Here is a 27,973-nt window from a genome sequence, read left to right on the forward strand (position 1 = left end):
ACCAGAGGACATTTCTCCAAAAAGTACCGTCTTTGTCCCCATGTGCAGTTGCAAACCGTAATCTGGCTTTTTTATGGCGGTTTTGGAGCAGTGGCTTCTTCCTTGCTGAGTGGCCTTTCAGGTTATGTCGATATGGGACTCGTTTTTACTGTGGATATAGATACTTTTGTACCTGTTTCCTCCAGCATCTTCACAAGGTCCTTTGCTCTTGTTCTGGGATTGAATTGCACTTTTCGCACCAAAGTACGTTCATCTCTAGGAGACAGAACGCGTCTCCTTCCTGAGCTGTATGATGGCTGCGTGGTCCCATGGTGTTTATACTTGCGTACTGGTCTTGGCTGATTTCTTTTGATTTTCCCATGATGACAAGCAAAGAGGCACTGAGTTTGAAGGTAGGCCTTGAAATATATCCACAGGTACACCTCCAATTGACTCAAATGATGTCAATTTGCCTATCAGAAGCTTCTAAAGCCATGACATCATTTTCTGGAATTTCCAAGCTGTTTAAAGCCACAGTGAACTTAGTGTATGTAAACTTCTGACCCATTGGAATTGTAATACAGTGAATTATCAGTGAAATAATCTGTCTTTAAACAATTGTTGGAAAAATTACTTGTGTCTTGTGCACAAAGTAGATGTCTTAACAGACTTGCCAAAACTATAATTTGTTAACAAGAAATTTGTGGAGTGGTTGAAAAACTAGTTTTAATGACTCCAACCTAAGTGTTTGTAAACTTACGACTTTGTGTGTGTGTGTGTGTGTGTGTATATATACTACTCAAAAAAATAAAGGGAAGACTTAAACAACACAATGTAACTCCAAGTCAATCAAACTGTCCACTTAGGAAGCAACACTGATTGACAATAAATTTCACATGCTATTGTGCAAATGGAATAGACAACAGGTGGAAATTATAGGCAATTAGCAAGACACCCCCAATAAAGGAGTGGTTCTGCAGGTGGTGACCACAGACCACTTCTCAGTTCCTATGCTTCCTGGCTGATGTTTTGGTCACTTTTGAATGCTGGCGGTGCATTCACTCTAGTGGTAGCATGAGACGGAGTCTACAACCCACACAAGTGGCTCAGGTAGTGCAGCTCATCCAGGATGGCACATCAGTGCGAGCTGTGGCAAGAAGGTTTGCTGTGTCTGTCAGCGTAGTGTCCAGAGCATGGAGGCGCTACCAGGAGACGTGGAGGAGGCCGTAGGAGGGCAACAACCCAGCAGCAGGACCGCTACCTCCGCCTTTGTGCAAGGAGGAGCAGGAGGAGCACTGCCAGAGCCCTGCAAAATGACCTCCAGCAGGCCACAAATGTTCATGTGTCTGCTCAAACGGTCAGAAACAGACTCCATGAGGGTGGTATGAGGGCCCGACATCCACAGGTGGGGGTTGTGCTTACAGCCCAACACCGTGCAGGACGTTTTTCATTTGCCAGAGAACACCAAGATTGGCAAATTCGCCACTGGCGCACTGTGCTCTTCACAGATGAAAGCAGGTTCACACTGAGCACATGTGACAGACGTGACAGCCTGGAGACGCCGTGGAGAACGTTCTGCTGCCTGCAACATCCTCCAGCATGACCGGTTTGGCGGTGGGTCAGTCATGGTGTGGGGTGGCATTTCTTTGGGGGGCCACACAGCCCTCTATGTGCTCGCCAGAGGTAGCCTGACTGCCATTAGGTATTTTTTTGAGTGTGACTCCAAATCCAGACCTCCATGGGTTGATACATTTGATTTCCATTGATAATTTTTGTGTGATTTTGTTGTCAGCACATTTAACTATGTAAAGAAAAAAGTATTTAAAAATAATATTTCATTCATTCAGATCTAGGATGTGTTATTTTAGTGTTCCCTTCATTTTTTGAGCTCAAAAAAATAAAGCAATAAACAACATCTATCCACCTAATATATATATATAGGTAGATAGATTTTTTTTTTTTTTTTCAAAAAATATATAGGGATTGGAAATGATGCAGACAATTACATTGATAGATTGTAGTTTCCATCTGCACTATTAAAGCTGATCTAACCCCTTTGACACTTTTAGTTGAAAACAATCACAGTAAGGTACTTTATTGTTACCCAGTAATGATTTGACATTGCGATACAAACGGCTGCATTGAACCTTCAATACTTTTGGTTCTCATACCCTCCTTTGCAGCCCACTCGAAGCCTAGAGAACGAGGCACTTTCTGGGGAGAGGCCCCAGCAGACCCCCCCCGGCTGCCCAGAAAGACGCAGAAACAGCTGGAGGACCCTGATTCTGACGAGTACGCTGACTTCACAGGCAAAAGAGTAGAGTACACCACCACCATAGTTGGAGATGAGACCAGCTCTGCTGTGCAGAGTATCCAACAGGTGGGTGGGCCACACTGGACATGTGTTAGTCTGATCATCAATGTTAGCAGTTATATGAGGTTAGAGATTCTACTCATTACAATTGGGTCCACCTGTCTGTGATACATGTCTTAAATAGTATTTTGGTCGTGGATAAGTGGAGTTTTTGAATTTTCCATGTTATCCACAACAACATGTGCAGTGTACTTCCGGCGCCGACAGAGATGGCCGCCTCGCTTTGCGTTCCTAGGAAACTATGCAGTTTTTTGTTTTTTTACGTGTTATTTCTTACATTAGTACCCCAGGTCATCTTAGGTTTCATTACATACAGTCGAGAAGAACTACTGAATATAAGATCAGCGTCAACTCACCATCAGTACGACCAAGAATATGTTTTTCGCGACGCGGATCCTGTGTTCTGCCTTACAAACAGGACAATGGAATGGATCGCATGCAGCGACCGAAAAAAACGACTCCGAAAAAGAGGGAAACGAGGCGGTCTTCTGGTAAGACTCCGGAGACGGGCACACCGTGCACCACTCCCTAGCATTCTTCTTGCCAATGTCCAGTCTCTTGACAACAAGGTTGATGAAATCCGAGCAAGGGTAGCATTCCAGAGGGACATCAGAGACTGTAACGTTCTGTGCTTCACGGAAACATGGCTCACTGGAGAGACGCTATCCGAAGCGGTGCAGCCAACGGGTTTCTCCACGCATCGCGCCGACAGAAACAAACACCTTTCTGGTAAGAAGAGGGGCGGGGGCGTATGCCTTATGGCTAACAAGACATGGTGTGATGAAAGAAACATACAGGAACTCAAATCATTCTGTTCACCTGATTTAGAATTCCTCACAATCAAATGTAGACCGCATTATCTACCAAGAGAATTCTCTTCGATTATAATCACAGCCGTATATATCCCCCCCCCAAGCAGACACATCGATGGCTCTGAACGAACTTTATTTAACTCTTTGCAAACTGGAAACCATTTATCCGGAGGCTGCATTCATTGTAGCTGGGGATTTTAACAAGGCTAATCTGAAAACAAGACTCCCTAAATTTTATCAGCATATCGATTGCGCAACCAGGGGTGGAAAAACCTTGGATCATTGTAACTCTAACTTCCGTGACGCATATAAGGCCCTGCCCCGCCCCCCTTTCGGAAAAGCTGACCACGACTCCATTTTGTTGATCCCTGCCTACAGACAGAAACTAAAACAAGAGGCTCCCACGCTGAGGTCTGTCCAACGCTGGTCCGACCAAGCTGACTCCACACTCCAAGACTGCTTCCATCACGTGGACTGGGATATGTTTCGTATTGCGTCAGATAACAACATTGACGAATACGCTGATTCGGTGTGCGAGTTCATTAGAACGTGCGTTGAAGATGTCGTTCCCATAGCAACGATTAAAACATTCCCTAACCAGAAACCGTGGATTGTTGGCAGCATTCGCGTGAAACTGAAAGCACGAACCACTGCTTTTAAGCAGGGCAAGGTGTCTGGTAACATGACGGAATACAAACAGTGCAGCTATTCCCTCCGCAAGGCTATCAAACAAGCTAAGCGTCAGTACAGAGACAAAGTAGAATCTCAATTCAACGGCTCAGACACAAGAGGCATGTGGCAGGGTCTACAGTCAATCACGGACTACAGGAAGAAATCCAGCCCAGTCACGGACCAGGATGTCTTGCTCCCAGGCAGACTAAATAACTTTTTTGCCCGCTTTGAGGACAATGCAGTGCCACTGACACGGCCTGCAACGAAAACATGCGGTCTCTCCTTCACTGCAGCCGAGGTGAGTAAGACATTTAAACGTGTTAACCCTCGCAAGGCTGCAGGCCCAGACGGCATCCCCAGCCGCGTCCTTAGAGCATGCGCAGACCAGCTGGCCGGTGTGTTTACGGACATATTCAATCAATCCCTATACCAGTCTGCTGTTCCCACATGCTTCAAGAGGGCCACCATTGTTCCTGTTCCCAAGAAAGCTAAGGTAACTGAGCTAAACGACTACCGCCCCGTAGCACTCACTTCCGTCATCATGAAGTGCTTTGAGAGACTAGTCAAGGACCATATCACCTCCACCCTACCTGACACCCTAGACCCACTCCAATTTGCTTACCGCCCAAATAGGTCCACAGACGATGCAATCTCAACCACACTGCACATTGCCCTAACCCATCTGGACAAGAGGAATACCTATGTGAGAATGCTGTTCATCGACTACAGCTCGGCATTCAACACCATAGTACCCTCCAAGCTCGTCATCAAGCTCGAGACCCTGGGTCTCGACCCCGCCCTGTGCAACTGGGTACTAGACTTCCTGACGGGCCGCCCCCAGGTGGTGAGGGTAGGCAACAACATCTCCTCCCCGCTGATCCTCAACACTGGGGCCCCACAAGGGGGCGTTCTGAGCTCTCTCCTGTACTCCCTGTTCACCCACGACTGCGTGGCCACGCACGCCTCCAACTCAATCATCAAGTTTGCGGACGACACAACAGTGGTAGGCTTGATTACCAACAACGACGAGACGGCCTACAGGGAGAAGGTGAGGGCCCTCGGAGTGTGGTGTCAGGAAAATAACCTCACACTCAACGTCAACAAAACTAAGGAGATGATTGTGGACTTCAGGAAACAGCAGAGGGAACACCCCCTATCCACATCGATGGAACAGTAGTGGAGAGGGTAGCAAGTTTTAAGTTCCTCGGCATACACAACACAGACAAACTGAATTGGTCCACTCACACAGACAGCATCGTGAAGAAGGCGCAGCAGCGCCTCTTCAACCTCAGGAGGCTGAAGAAATTCGGCTTGTCACCAAAAGCACTCACAAACTTCTACAGATGCACAATCGAGAGCATCCTGGCGGGCTGTATCACCGCCTGGTACGGCAACTGCTCCGCCCTCAACCGTAAGGCTCTCCAGAGGGTAGTGAGGTCTGCACAACGCATCACCGGGGGCAAACTACCTGCCCTCCAGGACACCTACACCACCCGATGTTACAGGAAGGCCATAAAGATCATCAAGGACATCAACCACCCGATCCACTGCCTGTTCACCCCGCTATCATCCAGAAGGCGAGGTCAGTACAGGTGCATCAAAGCTGGGACAGAGAGACTGAAAAACAGCTTCTATCTCAAGGCCATCAGACTGTTAAACAGCCACCACTAACATTGAGTGGCTGCTGCCAACACACTGACACTGACTCAACTCCAGCCACTTTAATAATGGGAATTGATGGGAAATGATGTAAATATATCACTAGCCACTTTAAACAATGCTACCTTATATAATGTTACTTACCCTACATTATTCATCTCATATGCATACGTATATACTGTACTCTATATCATCGACTGCATCCTTATGTAATACATGTATCACTAGCCACTTTAACTATGCCACTTTGTTTACATACTCATCTCATATGTATATACTGTACTCGATACCATCTACTGTATCTTGCCTATGCTGCTCTGTAACATCACTCATTCATATATCCTTATGTACATATTCTTTATCCCCTTACACTGTGTATAAGACTGTAGTTTAGGAATTGTTGTTAGTTAGATTACTTGTTGGTTATTCCTGCATTGTCGGAACTAGAAGCACAAGCATTTCGCTACACTTGCATTAACATCTGCTAACCATGTGTATGTGACAAATAAAATTTGATTTGAGATTGTGTGAGCCTATCATACTGTTAGTAGTGTGTGATCTGACCCAATGTGACTGGTGCTGTTGTTGTAGGTGGTGGTGCAAGCCAACCCCCACGTGTCCTCAGCCTCCTGTACCAACATCACAGTGACCCCCATCACCTCCCATGCCCCTTCCCAGTTCACCAGCCTGTAGCCCGTAGCCGTGTCACCTTTGACGCAGTCACTAGCTCCGCAATGCTACACAACCGGCCCACTGAGCTCACAGCCGAGACGGTGGAGCCAGGTGGTGACGGAACTGGGCCACAGTCGGTCGCCCACTTCATCAACTTGACCACCTTTGTCAACCCAATCCAGGGCCAACTCCTGGAGGCCCCCACCTTGGCCTGGAAGCCCGTCACGCAGGCTGAGGGGTTCCAGGTCACCAGGCCAACACAACACAGCATATGTTCAGCTACTAGACTGGAGAGGGGAGGTGCTGGTCACCTCACAGTCCTGGTGAAGGTGAAGGATAGTGGATAGTCTACACACATGGTATGCCGGTTCTTATTATGAAGGCCTATGTGGACTAGAGACCTTGAACGCTGTCACCGAAATGCCTATGTTACATTTCCCCCAAAATACATCCCTGGAACAAGAGCACATTGATGGAGGATGATAGCATTTACAAGAACCAAGAGCCACTTTGTGTTACGTCAACATTAGTTGTTCCTTTCTTTTAGTGTAAAAAAAACTAAACATAGAGGAAGCTGTTTACAGAGATGGATGTACAGTTAAAATTATTTTGCTGCATTGTTTCTTTGGTCAAAACTGCACAGGTTGACTTATCAACATAAACAAAAGTATGCTATTGAATCATTTGTGAATTTTAAACATGCATGTCTCACAATATTTACATACTATATATACAAAAGTATGTGGACACCACTTCAAATTGGTGGATTCAGCTATTTCAGTCACACCCTTTGCTGACAGGTGTATAAAATTGAGCACACCGCCATGCAATCTCCATAGACAAACATTGGCAGTAGAATGGCTTTCCTAAAGAGCTCAGCGACGTGGCACCGTCATTGGATGCCACCAAATTTTGCCCTGCCAGAGCTTCACTGGTCAACTGTAAGTGCTGTTATTGTGAAGTGGAAACGGCTAGGAGCAACAACAGCTCAGCTGGGAAGTGGTAGGCCACACAAACTCCCATAATGTAACCGTCGAGTGCTTATTAAGCGCAGAGCACGTCCTTCCTCGGTTGCAACACTCACCAATGATTTCCAAACTGCCTCTGGAAGCTACGTCAGCACAATAACTGTTCTTCAGGAGCTTAATGAAATGGGTTTCTATGGCCGAGCAGCCGCACCACGCCTAATATCACCATGCACAATACCAAGCATCGGCTGGAGTGGTGTATAGCTCGCCGCAATTAGACTCTCAAGTAGTGGAAATTCGTTCTATGGAGTGGACAAATCTGAGTTTGGCAGATGCCAGGAGAGGCTACCTGTTGTGCCAAGTGTAAAGTTTGGTGGAGGAGGAATAATGGTCTGGGGCTGTTTTTCATTGTTCGGGCTAGGCCCCTTAGTTCCAGTGAAGGGAAATCTTAACGCTACAGTATACAATGACATTCTAGATGATTCTGTGCTTCCAACATTGTGGCAACAGTTTAGGGAAGGCCCTTTCCTGTTTTAGCATGACAATGCCCCTGTGCACAAAACGAGGTCCATACAGAAATGGTTTATCAAGATCGGTGTGGAAGAACTTGACTGGCCTACACAGAGCCCTGACCTCAACCCCATCGAACACCTTTGGGATGATTTGAAACGCAGACTGCGAGCCAGGCCTAATTGCCCGACATCAGTTTCCGACCTCACTAATGGTCTTGTGGCTGAATGGAAGCAAGTCCCGGCAGCAATGTTCCAACATCTAATGGAAAGCCTTCCCACAAGAGTGGAGGCTGTTATAGCAGCAAAGGGGGTCCAACTCCATATTAATGCCCATGATTTTGGAATGAGATGTTCGACGGGCAGGTGTCCATATACCTTTGATCATATAGTATATTACAGAATTATTTCATTTATTGAAATGAAAAAAAAGTGTATGACTTTTAGGAATTCTCTGATTCACTCATTGGGGGTTAAAAGAAGAATATGAAATTATTTTGGCACATGACTTTGAATGCCTTGCACAACAGGTTTAAAGAAGACAATTAGATGATAGTCTAAGTCTTCTTTATGAGTAGATCATGAGTGTCGAGCAGCCAAGACACAGAGCATTTAACAGGTAGAGATGATCAGATGTAAAAAATAAAATAAAAAATGTATCGGAAAGCATTGAAGCGTCAGATTGTTTTTGAGAAATTGTCAAAGAAATACTGGAAGCCTTTTTATAACAGTTTTTCATTTCTGTTTCTGTCTAAATATCAATGTTTATTAGATGGAGAATAAATGTGAAAATATAGTGCACTGCAAATGTACTTGTTTTCTAGACTATTTCTAGCCTGGGTTCTGATTTACCCAACTGGCAAACTCGGCTGGCTGGCTGGCTGGTATCATTTTAATCAGATTGATGTGTTAATCTGCTTACAGAATGGGGGTCATCTTCTCATAGCACTGCCCAAGGCTCCATAACTCTGTAATGTACAGTACCAGTAAAAAGTTTGGACACACCTATTCATTCAAGGGTTTTTCTTTTTTCTACATTGTAGAATAATAGTGAAGACATCAAAACTATTAAATAACACATATGGAATCATGTAGTAACCAAGAAAGTATTAAACAAATCAAAAAATATTTTGTATTTGAGATTCTTCGAAGTAGCCACCCTTTGCCTTGATGACACCTTTGCACACTCTTGGCATTTTCTCAACCAGCTCCATGAGGTAGTCACCTGGAATCAGTTGTGTAAAATACTACTTAAGTAGTTTTGGGGGGTTTCTGTACTTTCTTATATATTTTTTCCAACTTTTACTTCACTACATTCCTAAAGAAAATAATATACTTTTTACTCCATACATTTTCCCTGACACCCAAAAGTACTCATTACATTTTGACAGGAAAATGGTCCAATTCACACACCTATCAAGAGAACATCCCTGGTCATCCATACTGCCTCTGATCTGGCGGACTCACTAAACACAAATTCTTTGTTTGTAAATTATGTCTGAGTGTTGGAGTGTACCCCTGGCTATCCGTCAATTTTTTTAATGAATGGTGCTGTCTGGTTTGCTTAATATAAGGAATTTGAAATTGTTTATACTTTTACTTTTGATACTTAAGTACATTTTAGCAATTCCATTTACTTTTTATACTTAAGTATATTTAAAACCAAATACTTTTAGACTTTTACTCGAGTATTATTTTACTGGGTGATTTTTACTTTTACATGAGTCATTTTCAATTAAGGTATCTTTACTTTTACTCAAGTATGACAATTGAGTACTTTTTCCACCACTGCCTGGAATGCATTTCAATTAACAGGTGTGCCTTGTTACAAGGCAAAAACGACAGTCCATCATTACTTTATGACATGAAGGTCAGTCAATCCAGAAAATGTTGATAACTTTGAAAGTTTCTTCAAGTGCAGTCGCAAAAACCATCAAGCTCGATGATGACTGGCTCCCATGAGGACCGCCACAGGATAGGAAGTTACCTCTGCTGCAGAGGATAAGTTCATTGGAGTTACCAGCCTCAGAAATTGCAGCCCAAATAAATGCTTCACAGAGTTCAAGTAACAGACACATCTCAACATCAACTGTTCAGAGGAGACTTCTTGGTCGAATTGGTGCGAAGAAACCACTACTAAAGGACACCAATAATAAGAAGAGACTTGCTCTGGCCAAGAAACACAAGCAATGGACATTAGACAGGCGGACATCTGTCCTTTGGTCTGATGAGTGCAAATTTGAGATTTGTGATTCCAAACACTTTGTCTTTGTGAGACACAGAGTAGGTGAACGGATGATCTCCGCATGTATGGTTCCCACGGAGGAATAGGAGGTGTGATGGTTTGGGGGTGCTTTGCTGGTGACACTGTCTGTGATTTATTTAGAATTCAAGGCACACTTAACCAGCCTGGCTACCACAGCATTCTGCTGTGATACGCCATCCCATCTGGTTTGGGCTTAGTGGGACTATCATTTGTTTTTCAACAGGACAATGACCCAACACACCTCCAGGCTGTGTAAGAGCTATTTGACCAAGAAGGGGAGTAATGGACTGCTGCATCAGATGACCTGGCCTCCACAATCACCTGACCTCAACCCAATTGAGATGGTTTGGGATGAGTTGGACCGCAGATTGAAGGAAAAGCAGCCAACAAGTGCTCCGCATATGTGGGAACTCCTTCAAGACTGTTGGAAAAGCATTCCAGGTGAAGATAGTTGAGAGAATTGCAAGAGTGTGCAAAGCTGTCATCAAGGCAAAGGGTGGCTACTTTGAAGAATCTAAAATATATTTTCATTTGTTTAACACGTTTTTGTTTACCACATGATTCCGTATGTGATATTTCATTGTTTTGATGTATTCACTACTGTTCTACAATGTAGAAAATTAGCAAAAAATGAAGAAAAACACTTGAATGAGTTGGTGTGTCCAAACTTTTGACTGGAACTGTATGTTTATCAAAAGAACCAGTCAGTCTTTCCACCTGTTTTCCACCTATAGCTTCCCACCAGGAGTCAGAACCTGCATCAACCAGAAGGGAGTGCTATCTTCACAAATGTCATTTGTCTGAGAGACCCCGATGCAAAGATATTCTGTCTAAGAAAGGTGTTTAAAGGATCATAGGGCTTCAGTCTGTATGGATCTTGCTATTGTCTCTTTCCACAGTCATGGAACAAGGTGTGTCAAAACCCACAATAAGGTGGGTTAACATGAGGTGTGGACTAGATGGACCATCATCTGAAACGACCCTCATTCTCAGGGTTCACACCTTCAAATGTTGTTAATGTTAATGTACCTATGAGATATGTGAAGTGTTTGTTGTGTCTAGCCCCAAGCATTAAACAATTAGCTCTGTCTCAGTGGTGATGTGCATCATTGTGGTGTGAAGTAGGGTCCCTCAAACGACTAAGATCTCATTATTATTTCCCACATGGCCCATTTACATCTGGTCACTCCTCTATGTTAATATAAATCAGGATAAGAAGTTGTTCTGTCGATCGAGGGGGGTCTGTGGAAACTCTGATTGAAAAGGGATACTATTGTAAGAAAAATCATAGATGTTTTGGGGGTTTCCCCCAGAATAAAATAAAACATTTGAGAGAATGCCAAGAGTGTGCAAAGGTGACATCAAAGCAAAGGGTGGCTACATTGAAGAATATAAAATATAAAAAATAAACTTGGTTATTACATGATTCCATATGTGTAATTTACTAGTTTTGATGTCTTCACTATTATTTTACAATATAGAAGATAGGAAAAATAAAGAAAAACCTTACAATGAGTAGGGGTGTCCAAATGTTTGACTGGTACTGTATATGACACCTGCTGAATCACTGGCATGTCTCACACAGTGTGGACAGGAAAGGAATCAGGCAGGTTTATGACAAGGCTTGTGGGTTTGGATACCTCATGAATAGGGTAGTATACTTCTCATATGAACCCACACATTCCAAATCAGAGACATATGGGTGATATCATGTAACACATTTTTTAAAGGATATTTCCCATGTCTCCTCAGGATATTTACAGGGTATTTGCTAGTGTTATGGTTATCAGAGGGAGAACGGTGTTGGGTGATATGCCAACATTCCACTGTTCTTGAATTCCATCTTATTTACAAATATGATGCTTATTGTTTTTCTGGGCAGAAATAGGAGAGTTGGGACTCGAGCTCTTTGACAAACTGGTTCAGTGTTGAATGCTCCCTGGAAAGGCTGGTGTTTGGTCTGTCTGGCCAGACCCAGGAAATGATGTCACATCTACTGGCCCTTCCCCTGCTTTCACCTGAAAAGAAGGAGGGGCCAGACTGAGTCAGGCAAGAGGGTGGAAAAAAACAAGGAAGGAAGCTCTCAGTAGGCATGTGTGTGTATGTTTAGTTCTTCTGAATGTGTGTTAGAGGAAAAAATAAGGATTTGGGGATTTCAACACTATTAAAGCCTTTCTAAAGATGGATATGGATGTTCCGGAACCTTCCCATGGGAATATGGGGCTACTGAGAACCTTTGACTCCTCTGAGTTTGGGAGCTGGGAGAAGATAGGCTCGGGCGGATTTGGACAAGTATACAAAGTCCGGCATGTACAGTGGAAAACATGGCTGGCTATCAAGTGCCCTCCCTGCCTTCATGTAGATGACAAGTGAGTGGGACAGCTGTTATTCTGGGATTCATTGTGTGTGGGGGTATGAAGAATGTTGTTTCAAATATTTAAGCCTAGACTCCATGATATCTGGTTGATATCATCTGTGGGCTTCAGAGTAAGAAGTTGTAGTTCTATGTGATTATGAGTTTGATCCTCTAAGGGTTTGAGGTACGCTGTGAACTGGGCAACATGCTTATTCAGCCTTATGTCACGGACTCTTGGATGGTGGACATACACTGAGTGTACAAAACATTAAGAACACCTGCTCCTTCCATTACAGACTGACGAGGTGAAAGCTAGGATCCCTTATTGATGTCACTTGTTAAATCCACTTCAAATCAGTGAAGATGGGGAGGAGACAGGTTAAAGAAGGATTTTTAAGTCTTGAAACAATAGACATGGATTGTGTATGTGTGCCATTCAGAGGGTAAATGGGAAAAACAAAAATTTGAAGTGCCTTTAAACAGAGTATGGTGGTAGGTGCCAGGTGCGCACCGGTTTGTGTCAAGAACTGTGACGCTGCTGTGTTTTTCACGCTCAACAGTTTCACGTTTGTATCAAAAATGGTGCACCACACAAAGGACATCCAGCCAACTTGACAACTGTGGGAAGCATTGGAGTCAACATGGGCCAGCATCCCTATGGAATGTTTTGACACCTTGTAGAGTCCATGTCCCAACGACTTGAGGCTGTTCTGAGGGCAAAAAGGGGGGAGGCAACTCAATATTAGGAAGGTGTAATTAATGTTTGGTATACTAAGCGTAGCTAACGTCTCTCACGAGCAGTTCTTGTCATTGCACTTAAAAAGCTTGAGTGTACAACCTAGAAAATGTATTTAGAGATGTGCAAATGATGTCAACACCACACTTCTCTCCTTTGGTCCACCTTCCATCAGACCCCATCAGGTTGCCCTTGCTACCCTCTGAATAGACGAGGGTCTAGATTGGCCGCCAGTAGTTTTTGTCATGGTTTAGAAGGCCAGAAATACACAATGTTTCAATAATGTAAATAAAACAACAACAAAAAAACAGTGGGAAGCATTGGAGTCAACATGGGCCATCATCCCTGGAGAATGCTTTCAACACCATGTAATCCATGCCCCAAACCAATTGAGACTGCTTTGAAGGCATGCCCTCTTGCGTGGGTGACCCATGACCTTTCACATGTATGCCAACAGCAGGAGGAAACACGAGAGGCCTAGCTCAGCTGCCCCCTTCAGAAGAACATCCTGTCCCCATCCTGTCACCCTACCCTCTTCTTAACGGATGTTTCCACTCCACCATCTTGGATGTAGTATACACCTGAGCCCCCCCTGGAGCCTCAAAGAGGACTATCAGCTATTCTTTTACTCTTATTATTAGTTTCCTACTTTCTACTTGATTTAAAAATTAACCGAAGTGGATGTGTTTAAAAAATCTGTACAATGTCCTTTCATTCCTTTGGCACAAAAGTTGTTGCTTAAGAATTGGTGGCTTTACATTCATCAGCAGTGGAGAATGTTAGTGCATTTGTACATTTTTGGTGTCATATCAAGTTAATGTTTCTAAAGGTGTAAGAGGTTGGGAAGATTGTTCAATGGGCTTATAATGTAGAACACTTTAACCATAATGACCATCTGTCATTTGAGAGCTTTTACAGCTTTGAAGACAATGATTGGATCAGGTTGCGGCTAAACTTAATTTCACTTGAGGCCTTATATCCACAGACCGAATGCTGAACTTTCTGCCACTGAGAACTTGTTGAAGGATTTGTTCACTGTCACAGGCACTTTTAAATGACATTTTAATCATTTAAGGTGATTACAGTGTTATTGGCATTACATTTGCACACAAAATCAGAACTTAAATGTCTCACAGAATGGAATAAATATAAATACAAATGTTGATGTGTGTCTACAGTACTCCTTGGGGGGAGTGTATACCCAAAAAAGCAAACTTGTAAATATTGACATTTTGGCGAAGTAAAGCAAATAAGAAGCGTTATGAATGTTACGTGAAATGGACAAGCTTTTTGGGGAGACTGAACGTACTGTATTAGCAAAAGTCTGAGTTTGTAAGTCTTAGGTCAAAACATGGATTGCTGTTTTGAAGGAAAGGCATGGCTGAACACATACTAAAACTTTTTTAAATATTGAAATGTACATTATTACTTTTTAGTGTAAAAATAACTGTTATAGATGTTACACCTTCTGTTATGGATATTAGTCTGAAATACACATTCAAATCTTAGATTTTTTTTATAGATATCTATCATAAACACATGCCATTTGGAATGTTTTTAAAATGTCAGCAAAAGGCATAGTACCTTAGGATTGCATAATTACACGTAGCCTGAATAGTATACAAGCCATAAACCATACCCTAATATGTCATTTTTTTGTCATACACATACAGTTGAAGTTGGAAGTTTACATACACTTAGGTTGGAGTCATTAAAACTCGTTTTTCAACCACTTTTTCAACCACAAATTTCTTGTTAACAAAAGTGCAATTCAATCCCAGAACAACAACAAAGGACCCTGTGAAGATGCTGGAGAAAACAGGTACAAAAGTATCTATATCCACAGTAAAAACGAGTCCTATATCGACATAACCCGAAAGGCCGCTCAGCAAGGAAGAAGTCACTGCTCCAAAACCGCCATAAAAAAGCCAGACTACGGTTTGCAACTGCAAATTGCGACAAAGATCGTACTTTTTGGAGAATTCACAAAATAGATGGCATCATGAGGGATGAAAATGGGGTGGATGTATTGAAGCAACATGTCAGGAAATTAAAGCTTGTTCAAAATTCTATCTTCCAAATGGACAATGACCCCAAGCATGCTCCCAAAGTTGTGGCAAAATGGCTTAAGGACAACAAAGTCAAGGTATTGACATGTCGAAAATTTGTGGGCAGAACTGAAAAATCGTGTGTGAGCAAGGAGGCCTACAAACCTGACTCAGTTACACCAGCTCTGTCAGGAGGAATGGGCCAAAATTCACCCAACTTATTGTGGGAAGCTCGTGGAAGGCAACCCGAGCCGTTTGACCCAAGTTAAACAATTTAAAGGCAATGCTACCAAATACTAATTGAGTGTATGTAAACTTCTGACCCACTGGGAATGTGATGAAAGAAATAAAAGCTGAAATAAATAATTCTCTCTACTATTATTCTGACATTTCACATTCTTAAAATAAAGTGGTGATCCTAACTGACCTAAGATAGGGAATTTTTACTTTGATTAAATCTCAGGAATTGTGAAAAACTGAGTTTAAATGTATTTGGCTAAGGTGTACGTAAACTTCCGACTTCAACTGTTATTTCACTCAGAAATACAACTTTTTTGTTCAATAAAATAACATCAAATCAATCAGAAATACAGTGTAGACATGGTTAATGTTGTGATTGACTATTGTAGCTGGAAATGGCAGATTTCTCATGGAATATCTACATAGGGGTACAGAGGCCCATTAACAGCAACCATCACTCCTGTGTTCCAATGGCATGTTGTGTTAGGTAATCCAAGTTTATAATTTTAAAAGGCTAAAACCCTTTTTCAGTTATGTTAGCACAGCTGAAAAAGAAGCATAAAACTGTCCTTCTTTCGACTAATTGAGTATTTGGAGTATCAGCATTTGTAGGTTCGATTACAGGCTCAAAATGGCCAGAAACAAAGAACTTTCTTCTGAAACTCGTCAGTCTGTTTTTGTTCTGAGAAATGAAGGCTATTCCATGTGAGAAACTACCAAGAAATTGAAGATCTTGTATACCGCTGTGTACAACTCCCTTCACAGAACAGCGCAAACTGGCTCTAACCAGAATAGAAAGAGGAGTGGGAGGCTGCAATGCACAACTGAGCAAGAGGACAAGTACATTAGAGTGTCTAGTTTGAGAACCAGACACCTCACAAGTCCTCAAATGTCAGCTTTATTAAATAGTACCTGCAAAACACCAGTCTCAACGTCAACAGTGAAGAGGCGACCCCGGGATGCTGGCCTTCTAGGCCAGAGTTCCTCTGTCCAGTGTCTGTCTTCTTAAGCACATCTTTTATTTTTATTGGCCAGTCGGAGATATTGCTTTTTCTTTGCAACTCTGCCTACAAGGCCAGCATCCCGGGTCGCCTCTTCACTGTTGACGTTGAGGCTGGTGTTTTGTGGGTACTATTTAATTACAAATTTGCTTTTTTTTCAAAACAAGGACATTTCTAAGTGACCCCAAACTTTTGAATGGTACTGGTTGAATTGCATTTCTTTTTAAATATATTGCAGCAAAATGTCAAATAAAACAATATACACGTCCATATACTGCCAATCATTTTTCTGGACACTGGACGAAGTCAGTATATTTTGGGGGGCTTTCATTTCAAAAAGACACTCCAGGACAGTTGACAGATTGTTGATAAACACTTCTCATCTTTCTATCTAAAAAAAACAGTACTGCCATGTATGAGAAATGCATTTCAGCATATATTTTCCAACACATCATTTTCAAGATATCAACAATTGTTTCAGTAAAAGTCTGAAGAATACATCCCAGAAAAAGCACACAAAATGTGTTGAATGCACAAGCTTCTGAAGCTATGGTATGATACATCCATTGGTGGAAAAAGTACCCAATTGTCATACTTGAGTATAAGTAAAGATACCAAGAAAGAAGTGAAAGTCACCCCATGAAATACCAATTGAGTAAAAGTATTTGGATTTATACTTAGGTATCAAAAGTAAATGTAATTGCAGAAATGTACTTAAGTATCAAAAGTAGAAGTATAAATCATTTCAAATTGCTTATATTAAGCAAACCAGACGGCACAAGTTTCTTGTTTTTTAATTTATGGATAGCCAGGGGCACACTACAACGTGCAGGCATAATTTCCGAACGAAGCATTTGTGTTTAGTGAGTCCTTCAGATCAGAGGCAGTACGGATGACCAGGGATGTTCTCTTGATAAATGCGTGAATTAGACCATTTTTCTGTCCTACTAAGCATTCAAAATGTAATGAGTACTTTTGGGTGTCAGGAAAAATGTGTGGAGTAAAAAAACATTATTTTCTTTAGGATAGTAGCAAAGTAAAAGTTGTCAAAAATATAAATAGTAAAGTACAGATACCCCCCCCCCCCAAAAAAAAACTAGATAAGTAGTACTTTAAAGTATTTTTTACTTAAGTACTTTACACCATTGGATAAATCAATATCCATCACATCCACAACCGTTAAGGATGTTACAGATATCATCATGCTGAAAAAGGATACAGACAGGAAAAGAGAGAAACCAGTTAAAGACCATATAAAACCTTGATTAAAGCTTTAAAGAGAACGTTTCAAGATGATCCGATGTAAGGCACATGTTTTACAAAAAACAAATGGGTGTTACAAGACAGTGAAGACACTTCAATTTTGTATGTATTGCTTCATTAACATCTCATCTTTTTAATTAACACTGGGGAGCAGCTGTTAGTGGAAAAACAAGCTTTGTGAGCCCCTTCTAAAAGCCATGAAATATGAGACTTGGCCATCTACTCTTCAATGGTAAAAATGCATGCTTTCACCTCCGTAAACTTGTCATATAATGCCTGAACTCCAACATGTAGACCTAAAGGATAATTATGAACGTGATTTCATTTGGAAATGACTAACTTTTTAATTGTGCATGCTCAGGTTAACTTGCACTGAATCACCCTTTAGCAGACACTCACAAACATGAATTTGTTGCCTCCTTTAAATTGCTTTATTATGTTACTTCCTATGACCATTTATTTCACTTCTACCCTACTGCTTTTGCAAAACATTTACAAAGGAAAATGTCAGATACACAGCACAAGGAGGAAGTTCTTCAGCTTTACCAATGACAAGCATTGACATCCATCTCCAATCCGTGGTAGCTAGACTCATGGCACCCACTAAACCTGAACTAAAGATGCTATCTGCTCTGAACATCTGAAAAGTACATGAACTGTAATTTGCCTGCCTTCACCCTGCATCCACACACTCCTCTGACTCAAAGCCAGCTTTGTCTGACTGGGTCCCAACTCCCTTCTATGCAGACGATGTTTGGTGGAAACAATAAGAGAAGTTGCAGAACCGGTCTTGCTGGGCTCCTCTCCCTTATAAAAAGGGTCATTGTTTGGTTTTGAAAGGTTTCTGAGCTGAGGAGTTTTCTGGGTAATGCCAGGTGATTATGACTGTCAGCCCCTCTCTTCCCCCCCCAAATCTCCTAAATCCATACATTTGCACTGATTTTTAATTCTTGTCAGATTTATTTGATGAGAAAGCTTGAACTTTTATTGAACTTGAATGATTTCATAATTGACACCTCCAAACATAAAGAAATGGCTGCCTTAGAGACAGACTATACTTCATAATTTAATCTGCTTCTACTACTTTTTAAGGTGTTCTCATCAGCATGCTGTTTTGACATGAATGAATCCTTTGTAACCCCAAGTCATTGCTCATTTGTAGTGAAGACACTCCCGTACACACTCATTATTCGTGATGATTAAGCAGTTTATCTGAGTTTGTTTTCAAAGGGACCTCTCCTTGAGATCTCTCTATTGAGGTCAGTAGTGATAGGCTACACTGCTCTGTTTGCATCTGCTAGCCTAGCCAGGCTAACACTGATGAAGGTAATAGGAAATTGTGCAAAGGTTGAACAACGTGCACAGAGAACAAGAGGTTTGTTGTGTTCACAACTCCACAGAGACCTCGATGCTTTGGCCGGGCTCTCTCTGAGGAATGTCATTAAGGCCTATCATGTCAGAGAGACCGGTTAATGCATGGGGAAAATCATGCATCTCAGTTTGTTGTCTCCTTGTATTCTACTGTGTAACGAAGTTTGAATTTGGGCCAATGGTAAAAGGCATTCCAGATGGTGCTGTTTTAACAAGGCTTAGAATACCTGTCTTAGTAAGATAAGAGAACAGCATTTTATGAATTTGGTGTGAATCGAGGGATTTAGATGGATGGGCAGGTTTATAGGACAGCTAAACCTAAATTCCCTTTACTCTGTACAGTATGAGTTACAGTATGTAGTTCAATCTGAACAGACAGGTATGCAAGGCCTTTCTGCACCACTTGGCGTAATGAAGGCTAAGTAAGTAGGTAAGTAAGTTAACAGACCGCTATGTCCTCTGTAGGGAGCGAGCAGAGCTGCTGGAAGAGGCTAAGAAGATGGAGGCGGCTAAGTTTCGCTACATCCTGCCAGTGTATGGGATCTGTGGGGACCCCCAGGGCCTGGTGATGGAGTACATGGAGACAGGCTCCCTGGAGACCCTGCTGGCTGCTGAGCCTCTGCCCTGGGAGCTGCGCTTCAGGATCATCCACGAGACTGCGGTGGGCATGAACTTCCTGCACTGCATGAGCCCACCCCTCCTGCACCTGGACCTAAAACCTGCCAACATCCTACTGGATGCACACTACCACGTCAAGGTGAGAGATGACTTACTTGGTTTGTTCATTTGAGTTCGCACAGGGCGCTGTGTGGGAAGAGCTTGCACATTTGAAACAATTGTTTCTGAAATACACATTGCATTGGTTCTAAATTGGGATTCTGCCTCCCTGGTGCGGCGGGCGAACTCAACCAAACACTCCTACAGTATTGCTACTGCTTCTGTTACTGTTACTACTACTACAGGTTCAGAAGATTGGTGGTACACAGAAAATGGCCAAAAACAGTAGAACCAGCTAATCTGCTTCTAAACTATGATTTGACAATTAGATGTTCAATGTTTTTTTAGAAAAAATATTTTAAACGGAATAGTTTCACCATATCAAAATGACAGTTTAGGTCAAGTAACAGTTTTTATTTAAAAAATGTTACCTTTAAAATGAATCACTAATCACATTGTTATTTTTTAATCTTCAGAAATGACTGTCAAAGCAACAAAGTAACTAGGGCTTTACAATGACGGTGAAAACTTGTTGGGTTTAAACGTCTGAATTCAGGCACTTCAGAAAGTCATTACTGTATATTAAACATCTGATTTATTGAATTTTCCATGTGATCTATACTAAAGGGCACTTCATTTAATATAACAGGATTTTACATTTCAATATTGGTGCACAATTTCTACTTAAAATATCAGAGACACAAAAGGCACTTATTTCATGGAACAACCCAAATATGTCAAATCAATACACTGTCTAATGTTAGAAAAGTCTGATTTGACCTTATAGTGAGTATTTACTAAACCTTAGCCCAAATGATGTATCATGACTCTTTAAAATAACAGCCCAAACGCAATATCTTCAAGTCCTTTTAATAGGATTTGCTCAAGGATGAATTTCAGCTGACAGGTATGGAGGGAATCTGTTATTCACTTGAATTTTGCTTTAAATGGCCGTCCTGTTGGACACATATGCTACGGGCAGAAAGGTGTCTCCCGCCCAGCCTTCATCCCACCTCATATCCAACCTCCCCCTGCATGACTAATGGTTGGAGGTGGAGGAGAAATGGGTGGGAACCTTCCTTCAACCTGTCTGTTTTAATACCTCCATGTAAACACGTAGCCTGGGCCTGTCTTAACAGGCTGAGGTACTCCGTGTTCGGCTACTCGCCCACACATGTAACTCAGTCAAACAGGGTCTCAACTTCTGACACGAGGGGTAAGGAAAGCACCCACAGGCTAGGACAGGACATGGCTAGGACAGGACATGGCTGGGAGGCACCCTCAGGCTAGGACAGGACATGGCTGGGAGGCACCCTCAGGCTAGGACAGGACATGGCTGGGAGGCTCCGTCAGGCTAGGACAGGACATGGCTGGGAGGCACCCTCAGGCTAGGACAGGACATGGCTGGGAGGCACCCTCAGGCTAGGACAGGACATGGCTGGGAGGCACCGTTAGGCTAGGACAGGACATGGCTGGGAGGCACCGTCAGGCTAGGACAGGACATGGCTGGGAGGCACCCTCAGGCTAGAACAGGACATGGCTGGGAGGCACCGTTAGGCTAGGACAGGACAGGACATGGCTGGGAGGCACCCTCAGGCTAGGACAGGACATGGCTGGGAGGCACTCTCAGGCTAGGACAGGACATGGCTGGGAGGCACTGTCAGGCTAGGACAGGACATGGCTGGGAGGCTCCGTCAGGCTAGGACAGGACATGGCTGGGAGGCACCGTCAGGCTAGAACAGGACATGGCTGGGAGGCACCCTCAGGCTAGGACAGGACATGGCTGGGAGGCACCGTCAGGCTAGGACAGGACATGGCTGGGAGGCACCCTCAGGCTAGGACAGGACATGGCTGGGAGGCACTGTCAGGCTAGGACAGGACATGGCTGGGAGGCTCCGTCAGGCTAGGACAGGACATGGCTGGGAGGCACCGTCAGGCTAGAACAGGACATGGCTGGGAGGCACCCTCAGGCTAGGACAGGACGTGACTGGCTCTGACCTCATCATGGCTCTGGATGCATAGAATACAATGAGGGCTCAGCCATCAGCTTGAGGGTACGGTAGTCATAGGTAGCCATGACCATAAAAACAATGGGAAAGGCTGAGAGTTCCAGTGGGTTCTTGTCTTAATAAGATATGTTCTGTATATCCTCATCTCCCCCTTAGAAATCGGATGTTGGTCTTGTCCTAACAAGCTGTGTTCTGTTCTGTATCTCCCATCTCCCCCTTCAGATATCAGATTTTGGTCTGGCACGATGGAACGGCCTCTCCAGGGTTGATGAAATCAGCCGTGATGGGTTCTGTGGCACCATTGCCTACCTGCCGCCGGAGAGCATCATCGAGAAGGACAGGGTGTCAGAAACCAAGCATGACGTCTACAGGTGAGTGTCTTCACCTTCACTTCTCTCTGTCCTTGTCTGCCAGAGGGGTGGAACGTTGTCTGTTGAATGCTTAGTCATGATGTTTGTTTTTTCACTTCTTCCCTCCATTGTTTGTTTTACAATATTTGTTTTAATCAATATGAACCTGAATTGGATTTACACTGAGTTTACAAAACATTAAGAATACCTGCTCTTTCCATGACAGACTGACCAGGTGAAAGCTATGATCCCTTATTGATGTAAATCCACTTCAATCAATGTAGATGAAGGGGAGGAGACAGGTTGAAGACTGATTTTTAATCCTTGAGAACTGAGACATGGATTGTGTATGTGTACCTTTCAGAGGGTGAATGGGCAAGACAAAAGATTGAAGTGCCTTTGAACGGGGTATGGTAGTAGGTGCCAGGCGCACCGGTTTTAGTGTGTCAAGAACTGCACCGCTGCTGGGTTTTTCACGCTCAACAGTTTCCCGTGTGTATGAAGAATGGTCCACCATCCAAAGGACATCCAGCCAACTTGATACAACTGTGGGAAGCGTTGGAGTCAACCTGGGGTAGAATTCCTGTGGAACGCTATCAACACCTTGTAGAGTCCATGCCCTGACAAATTGAGGCACTTCTGAGGGCAAAAGGGGTGCAACTCAATATTACAAGGTGTTCCTAATGTTTTGTGCACTGTGTATATTAATCAGTTATAGGTTATGCCTGGAAAACCCATAGTGAGTCAGTCTTTCAATCATGTATCACTTTTGACAGTATGCCTTGATACTGAACTGTTGTTATCCTCTGCCTGTTACAGCTTTTCCATAGTCATCTGGGGAATTCTCACACAAAAGAAACCTTACCAAGGTGAGACATGTTGAGGAAATGTATAGATATTCTGTTCTCATGTAAAGACACCTTGTAGTTCTTCAGGGTTTGTCTTATAAAATGCATTTCTTAAACTCAAAGTTCCGGGACTGCAATTGAGCCCCACAGGGGAGGTGTCATTATACCCATAAAACCTAGCGGTCAAACAGGGAAATTATTCCAATTGTTTTTAGAAACACTTAAAATAAGGGCTGTGTTTCATGTATGCTTACTCTGGCATGACTTTTTATAACCATGTAAATCTCTCTCGGAGATACCAAAGAAGCTTGTGATCTGAGTTTAAGTCCACTGCCTCTGTTTGCTTTGAATTATTGACTGACTGGCTGGTCCCAACGCCATGATAACAAAGAGACCATTAACAGAAGAAAGCCTAAAAGATTTTTCCAGGCCTGGTGTGGGAAACAAACAAAACATCTATACACCTTCCTTATCTGAGCGCACATGAATGATAATAATGATAATAATGAACTGTACATACTAGTGTCAGTCTTACCCAGATTAGTTTGTTGCTTCTCCATACCTTCAACAGCACACAATCAAGACATAATTCATTGATATGATCAAGGATTTAATTTGTATTTAGAGTAATGTGACCTTAGTAGACCTTATGGACTGAGGTATCATATGAACAGTAGAGAATTGAATGAAGTGTATCAATTTGTCTTATGTCTTGTGTTGATTGGAAACATATGTCCTCTATTTCCTCCAGGGGAGAACAACATCCTGCAGATCATGGTGAAGGTGGTAAGAGGGGTGCGCCCTGACCTCAATGTTGTGCCCCGGAGTCGACCCCAGGCCTGCACGGGGTTCCTGTGCCTCATGCAACGCTGCTGGGCCCCCTCACCTGACACCAGACCAAGCTTCCAGGGTGAGTAGAGACCAAATGGGGCCTATGTCTCTAAAGGGTGGGTGTGTGTTTCTCAAAGCAGTAAGAACCCAATTAAGGGATGCTATTCTGTACACCGAACCAAACCTGACCTTTGTTGTTTTCTGTCTGCAGAAATCACATCAGAAACCGAGGAGCTGTGTTCTAAACCCCAAGAGGAGTCCAAGACCCAAACTCCTGAGCTCAAGAATAACCACTGCCATGGACTACCCACTGACAAGGTATAACTTCTACACTTCTATTCCCCTGCCTTCTTCCTCTGTTATTTCTATCCTCTTCTTCTCCCTGACATGCCATGCTATATAGTATTCTATCCTCTTCTTCTCCCTGACATGCCATGCTATATAGTATTCTATCCTCTTCTTCTCCCTGACATGCCATGCTATATAGTATTCTATCCTCTTCTTCTCCCTGACATGCCATGCTATATAGTATTCTATCCTCTTCTTCTCCCTGACATGCCATGCTATATAGTATTCTATCCTCTTCTTCTCCCTGACATGCCATGCTATATAGTATTCTGTCAGTCTTCTTTGTTGTTCTTCTGTAATGTAATTAGAAAACCCTCTGGTATGTCAGAATGTCTGAGTGCCTATTTTTGAGATTGCTTTCCTGTGTACTGGACCTGTTATTGTTTCCATAATACATACACAGTCAATGTTTGATCCTGACAAACAGTTTCCTCATGAAATAAGAATGCTGTCCAGCAGCATTTTTCAACTTGGTTAACTCTGTTGCGACACATTCTGTGTTTGGTGCTCAATGTACGTGACAAACTGACCGACACCCGTTGACCAAATATGACAGGATTTACAGGTGTTATTGTGCAATGTGTGAAGATGATATATTGGTGATGATAAACAGTCGGAGAAAGGCATGAAGACTGAGTTTGAGAGAAACTATTGAAAGGCCCAGTGCAGTCAAAAATGTGATTTCTCTGTGTGTTTTATATATACTTCCACACTATGAGGTTGGAATAATGCTGTGAAATTGTGAAAATTATGATAATGCAGAAACCGGTCAGGCCCAAATCAGCCATGCTGCCAGAGAAAGACTACAGCCTATCAGAGCTGCTGAGCCAGGTGGACTCTGGGATATCTCGGAGCTTTGACCGTGTGACAGAAGACTGCTGTCCCAGCAAAGACAACACCAGCAAGAGACTGTCAGGGATCTCCTCTGTAGACTCTGCCTTCTCCTCTCAAGACTCCATCACCCTCTCCTTTGAGAAAGAGAATAGCTGTGGTAAGACTGGCTGATATGGTGATTGTAGTCAATACATTGTGGCATTTTCCATGGTTTTCTTTAACAGATGACAGGAATTCTTATTTATCAGGGTCATATATCCTACATATAAGTAATACAGTTCTGAATGACTTCTGGAGCATGTGGAGTGTCTCATTAACTTTCAGACAGGTTCTTTGTCGTTTTGGCCCTGAGTCTATACTGTATCTTCTATCTCCTTGTTGTTTAGACTCAGGGGAGGTGCAGAGGAGGAAGCTGAGCGACGCCATCCGTACCAAAGACATGTCCAAGCTGATGAAGATCCTGCAGCCTCAGGACGTGGACCTCTTATTGGAGGGCGGCTGCAGCCTGCTCCACCACGCTGTCACGCAGGCCAACGAGGAGGCCATCAAGTTCCTGCTCCTCAACCACGCCAACACCAACCTGGCCAACGCTCGCGGCTCCACCCCACTCCACCTGGCTACTGAGATGCACCTGAAGGGCCTGGCCGAGCTACTGCTGGGCCGTCGGAGCACCAACGCCAACGCTCGGGACGAGGACCAATACACGGCCCTACACTGTGCTGCTCAGAACGGGGACGAGGCCATCACCCGCCTGCTGCTGGACCGCGGCGCCTCCATCAATGAGACGGACGCCCAGGGCCGCACGCCTGCACACATCGCCTGTCAGCATGGCCAAGAGAACGTGGTCAGGGTGCTGCTGAGCCGAGGTGCAGACGTCCACGTGAAGGGCAGAGATGACTGGACGGCACTTCACCTGGCTGCCTGGCAGGGCCACCTGGGCATCGTCAAACTGCTGGTGAAGCAGGCTGGAGCGGACATAGATGGGCAGACCACTGACGGGCGCACGCCGCTGCACCTGGCCTCCCAAAGGGGGCAGTACAGGGTGGCAAGGATCCTGATAGAGCTGGGGGCAGATGTCCACGTGACCTCCATGGGCTTCCACACCCCCCTGCACGTGGCGGCTGAGACAGGCCACACCAGCACCTCCCGCCTCCTGGTCAAGCACAATGCAGACATCCAGGCCCGGACTGACCAGGGTCTTACCGCCCTCCACCTCGCTGCCCAACGCGGCCACTTGCCCACAGTGAAGATGCTGATGGAGGAAGGGGCAGACCCCTACTGCACCAATCAGACCCTGCGTACCCCCTGCCACCTGGCGGCAGAAGGGGGCCACTGTGAGGTCTTCAAAGAGCTTCTAGTCCACTGCCCTGAGGCTATTAGTCTGTCAGACGAACAGGGCCTCACCCCTATGCACCTGGCTGTGCGGGGAGGCTATACAGATATAACCAGCATGCTTCTGGCCCAGGGGGTGGAACTATCACCGGAAGTACCACAGGACTCCATCTCCCAACATACACAAGAGTTACAACAGGACTCCATACCCCTGCTGCAGGATGTACCACAGGACTCCTTCCCCCAGGACACCCTGCATCCAACAGCAGAGGACTGCCCAAAGCTCCTGGCTCGTAGGCCTAGCCAGTTGGCCTTGCGGCTCCAGAGGAAGGTTGTAATCTTGAAACTGACGGAGCGTGAGGGTAACGAATGTCCAGAGTCCTCCGCTGAGAGGAGGGAGTCACCCAGTGACTGGATTGTACAGAACTGTCCTTGAATTGAAAACAGTCAGGGATCTCTTCTATTCCCTTCCCCATTGATGTGATGGGAGAAGTGTCCAAGCTAAAGAGACCAGCTGTTTTTTGTACATAGTATTTTTGATTGATTGTGTGTTATTATTATGTCCGTCTTTGATCGATCATTCATTGCCAGATGTTATGATTATTTGGTGCTTTGGGCCTCTCAAAGCCCCTGTTATCTTACTTGGTATCTTGTCAGGGAAGGAATGCTTTAATGTAAATACACTGTATATAGAACCATGAGATCTTTTGGATCATCATTTACTTTTTTCCTTTCATGTTAAATATAGACTCCATGTCACGTTTTTCCCCTTAATAGTGTCACTTTTCTACTTTGCATATATGCACATTCCTACATTAATTGCCTTCTGTACAGTAAGAGAATGTTGACATCTGTGGAATGCTCATTTGTATTTTCATTTCCCATCTACTTACTCTAGCTGGCATGTTCATCCTGTCCATAAGTTATATTCTCTAATAAAACAAGTGTCAGTACAAGTGTGTGTTGTGAGTGTACCCATGTGCGCCTGTGAATGACATCTTCAATGCCAGGCAGAATGGGCATGTCTCTATCTGCAGCCAGCTTTGTTCTTATCTGTGCCTCCTGCCTATCCCCCAGACCCCACAGAGCATGCTCAACTTGGCACCAGCCATGGGAACTGCCCTCGGGGGGGATCACATTCCAGGCAGGTGGGAGGGGGGTGGAGTGAAGAGGGGGGAACATGCCTGCCTTTCCAGGCTGTTGGCTCATTCCACAGACCACTTAAACTCCTAAACCTCACTCTCCTTAACCAACATGCCATTGTTGACGCTTGCAGGGCTGGTCCTCTTGAGGAGTCGTATCCCGAGTCTGAAGCCCTTCCTGAGCTGAGCCCTGGTGAGCCTTGTAATTGCCCTGTTTTTACAGCTCATGTTTGCGGAGTCCCACAAATTTGATTGGTGAGTTTTGTGTAATCATAGGCCTTGTTTTGTGTGTGTCTATCTCACCTGTTGCCAAGTGATCCTTAGTGGTGAGGAAGATCATGTGCTGCCATTACTCAATCTTTCCTCGATTATCATGTCATTCCTTCACTATACCCTTTCTACATACTGTACACAGTATCTTGTTATTCAGGTACACTCCCTCTACTTGCACTGTGCCCACCCTTATAGTGTTTGATGAAAAAGTAAGTAGAGAACATTATTTCAATGTATTTGACTCTTTAAATCTCTCATGGGAATAACAAACACTGCTTTGACACATTTCTCCCTCTTAGTGATGTTCATCTCTACTTCATCTTTTGATTGTGTCAAGATGCTGCATGCAGGCCTCTAGGTCCT

General features: G+C 43.8%; 1 protein-coding gene across 1 annotated transcript; it reads left to right on the forward strand.

The window, feature by feature from the left end:
• The first annotated feature begins 11,940 nt into the window (after nucleotides 1-11,940).
• LOC115135901 (receptor-interacting serine/threonine-protein kinase 4-like) lies at nucleotides 11,941-27,170 on the forward strand. The gene is made up of 8 exons (XM_029671079.2): nucleotides 11,941-12,280; nucleotides 19,392-19,683; nucleotides 21,875-22,023; nucleotides 22,822-22,871; nucleotides 23,602-23,760; nucleotides 23,893-23,999; nucleotides 24,792-25,020; nucleotides 25,250-27,170. The coding sequence occupies exons 1-8, from the start codon at nucleotides 12,093-12,095 to the stop codon at nucleotides 26,629-26,631; spliced, it is 2,556 nt and encodes an 851-aa protein (XP_029526939.1). The 5' UTR covers nucleotides 11,941-12,092; the 3' UTR covers nucleotides 26,632-27,170.
• Nucleotides 27,171-27,973: the final 803 nt, after the last annotated feature.

This window comes from Oncorhynchus nerka, linkage group LG10 (genome assembly GCF_034236695.1).
Source record: "Oncorhynchus nerka isolate Pitt River linkage group LG10, Oner_Uvic_2.0, whole genome shotgun sequence".
NCBI classification, from domain to species: Eukaryota; Metazoa; Chordata; class Actinopteri; order Salmoniformes; family Salmonidae; genus Oncorhynchus; species Oncorhynchus nerka.

Excerpts from the sequence above, each read along its gene's own strand:
- LOC115135901 (XM_029671079.2), top strand. The coding sequence starts at position 12,093 with ATGGATATGGATGTTCCGGAACCTTCCCATGGGAATATGGGGCTACTG. Across the intron at positions 12,281-19,391 it reads TGCCTTCATGTAGATGACAA|GGAGCGAGCAGAGCTGCTGG; the intron begins GTGAGTGGGACA and ends TGTCCTCTGTAG. Across the intron at positions 22,872-23,601 it reads ACAAAAGAAACCTTACCAAG|GGGAGAACAACATCCTGCAG; the intron begins GTGAGACATGTT and ends TATTTCCTCCAG.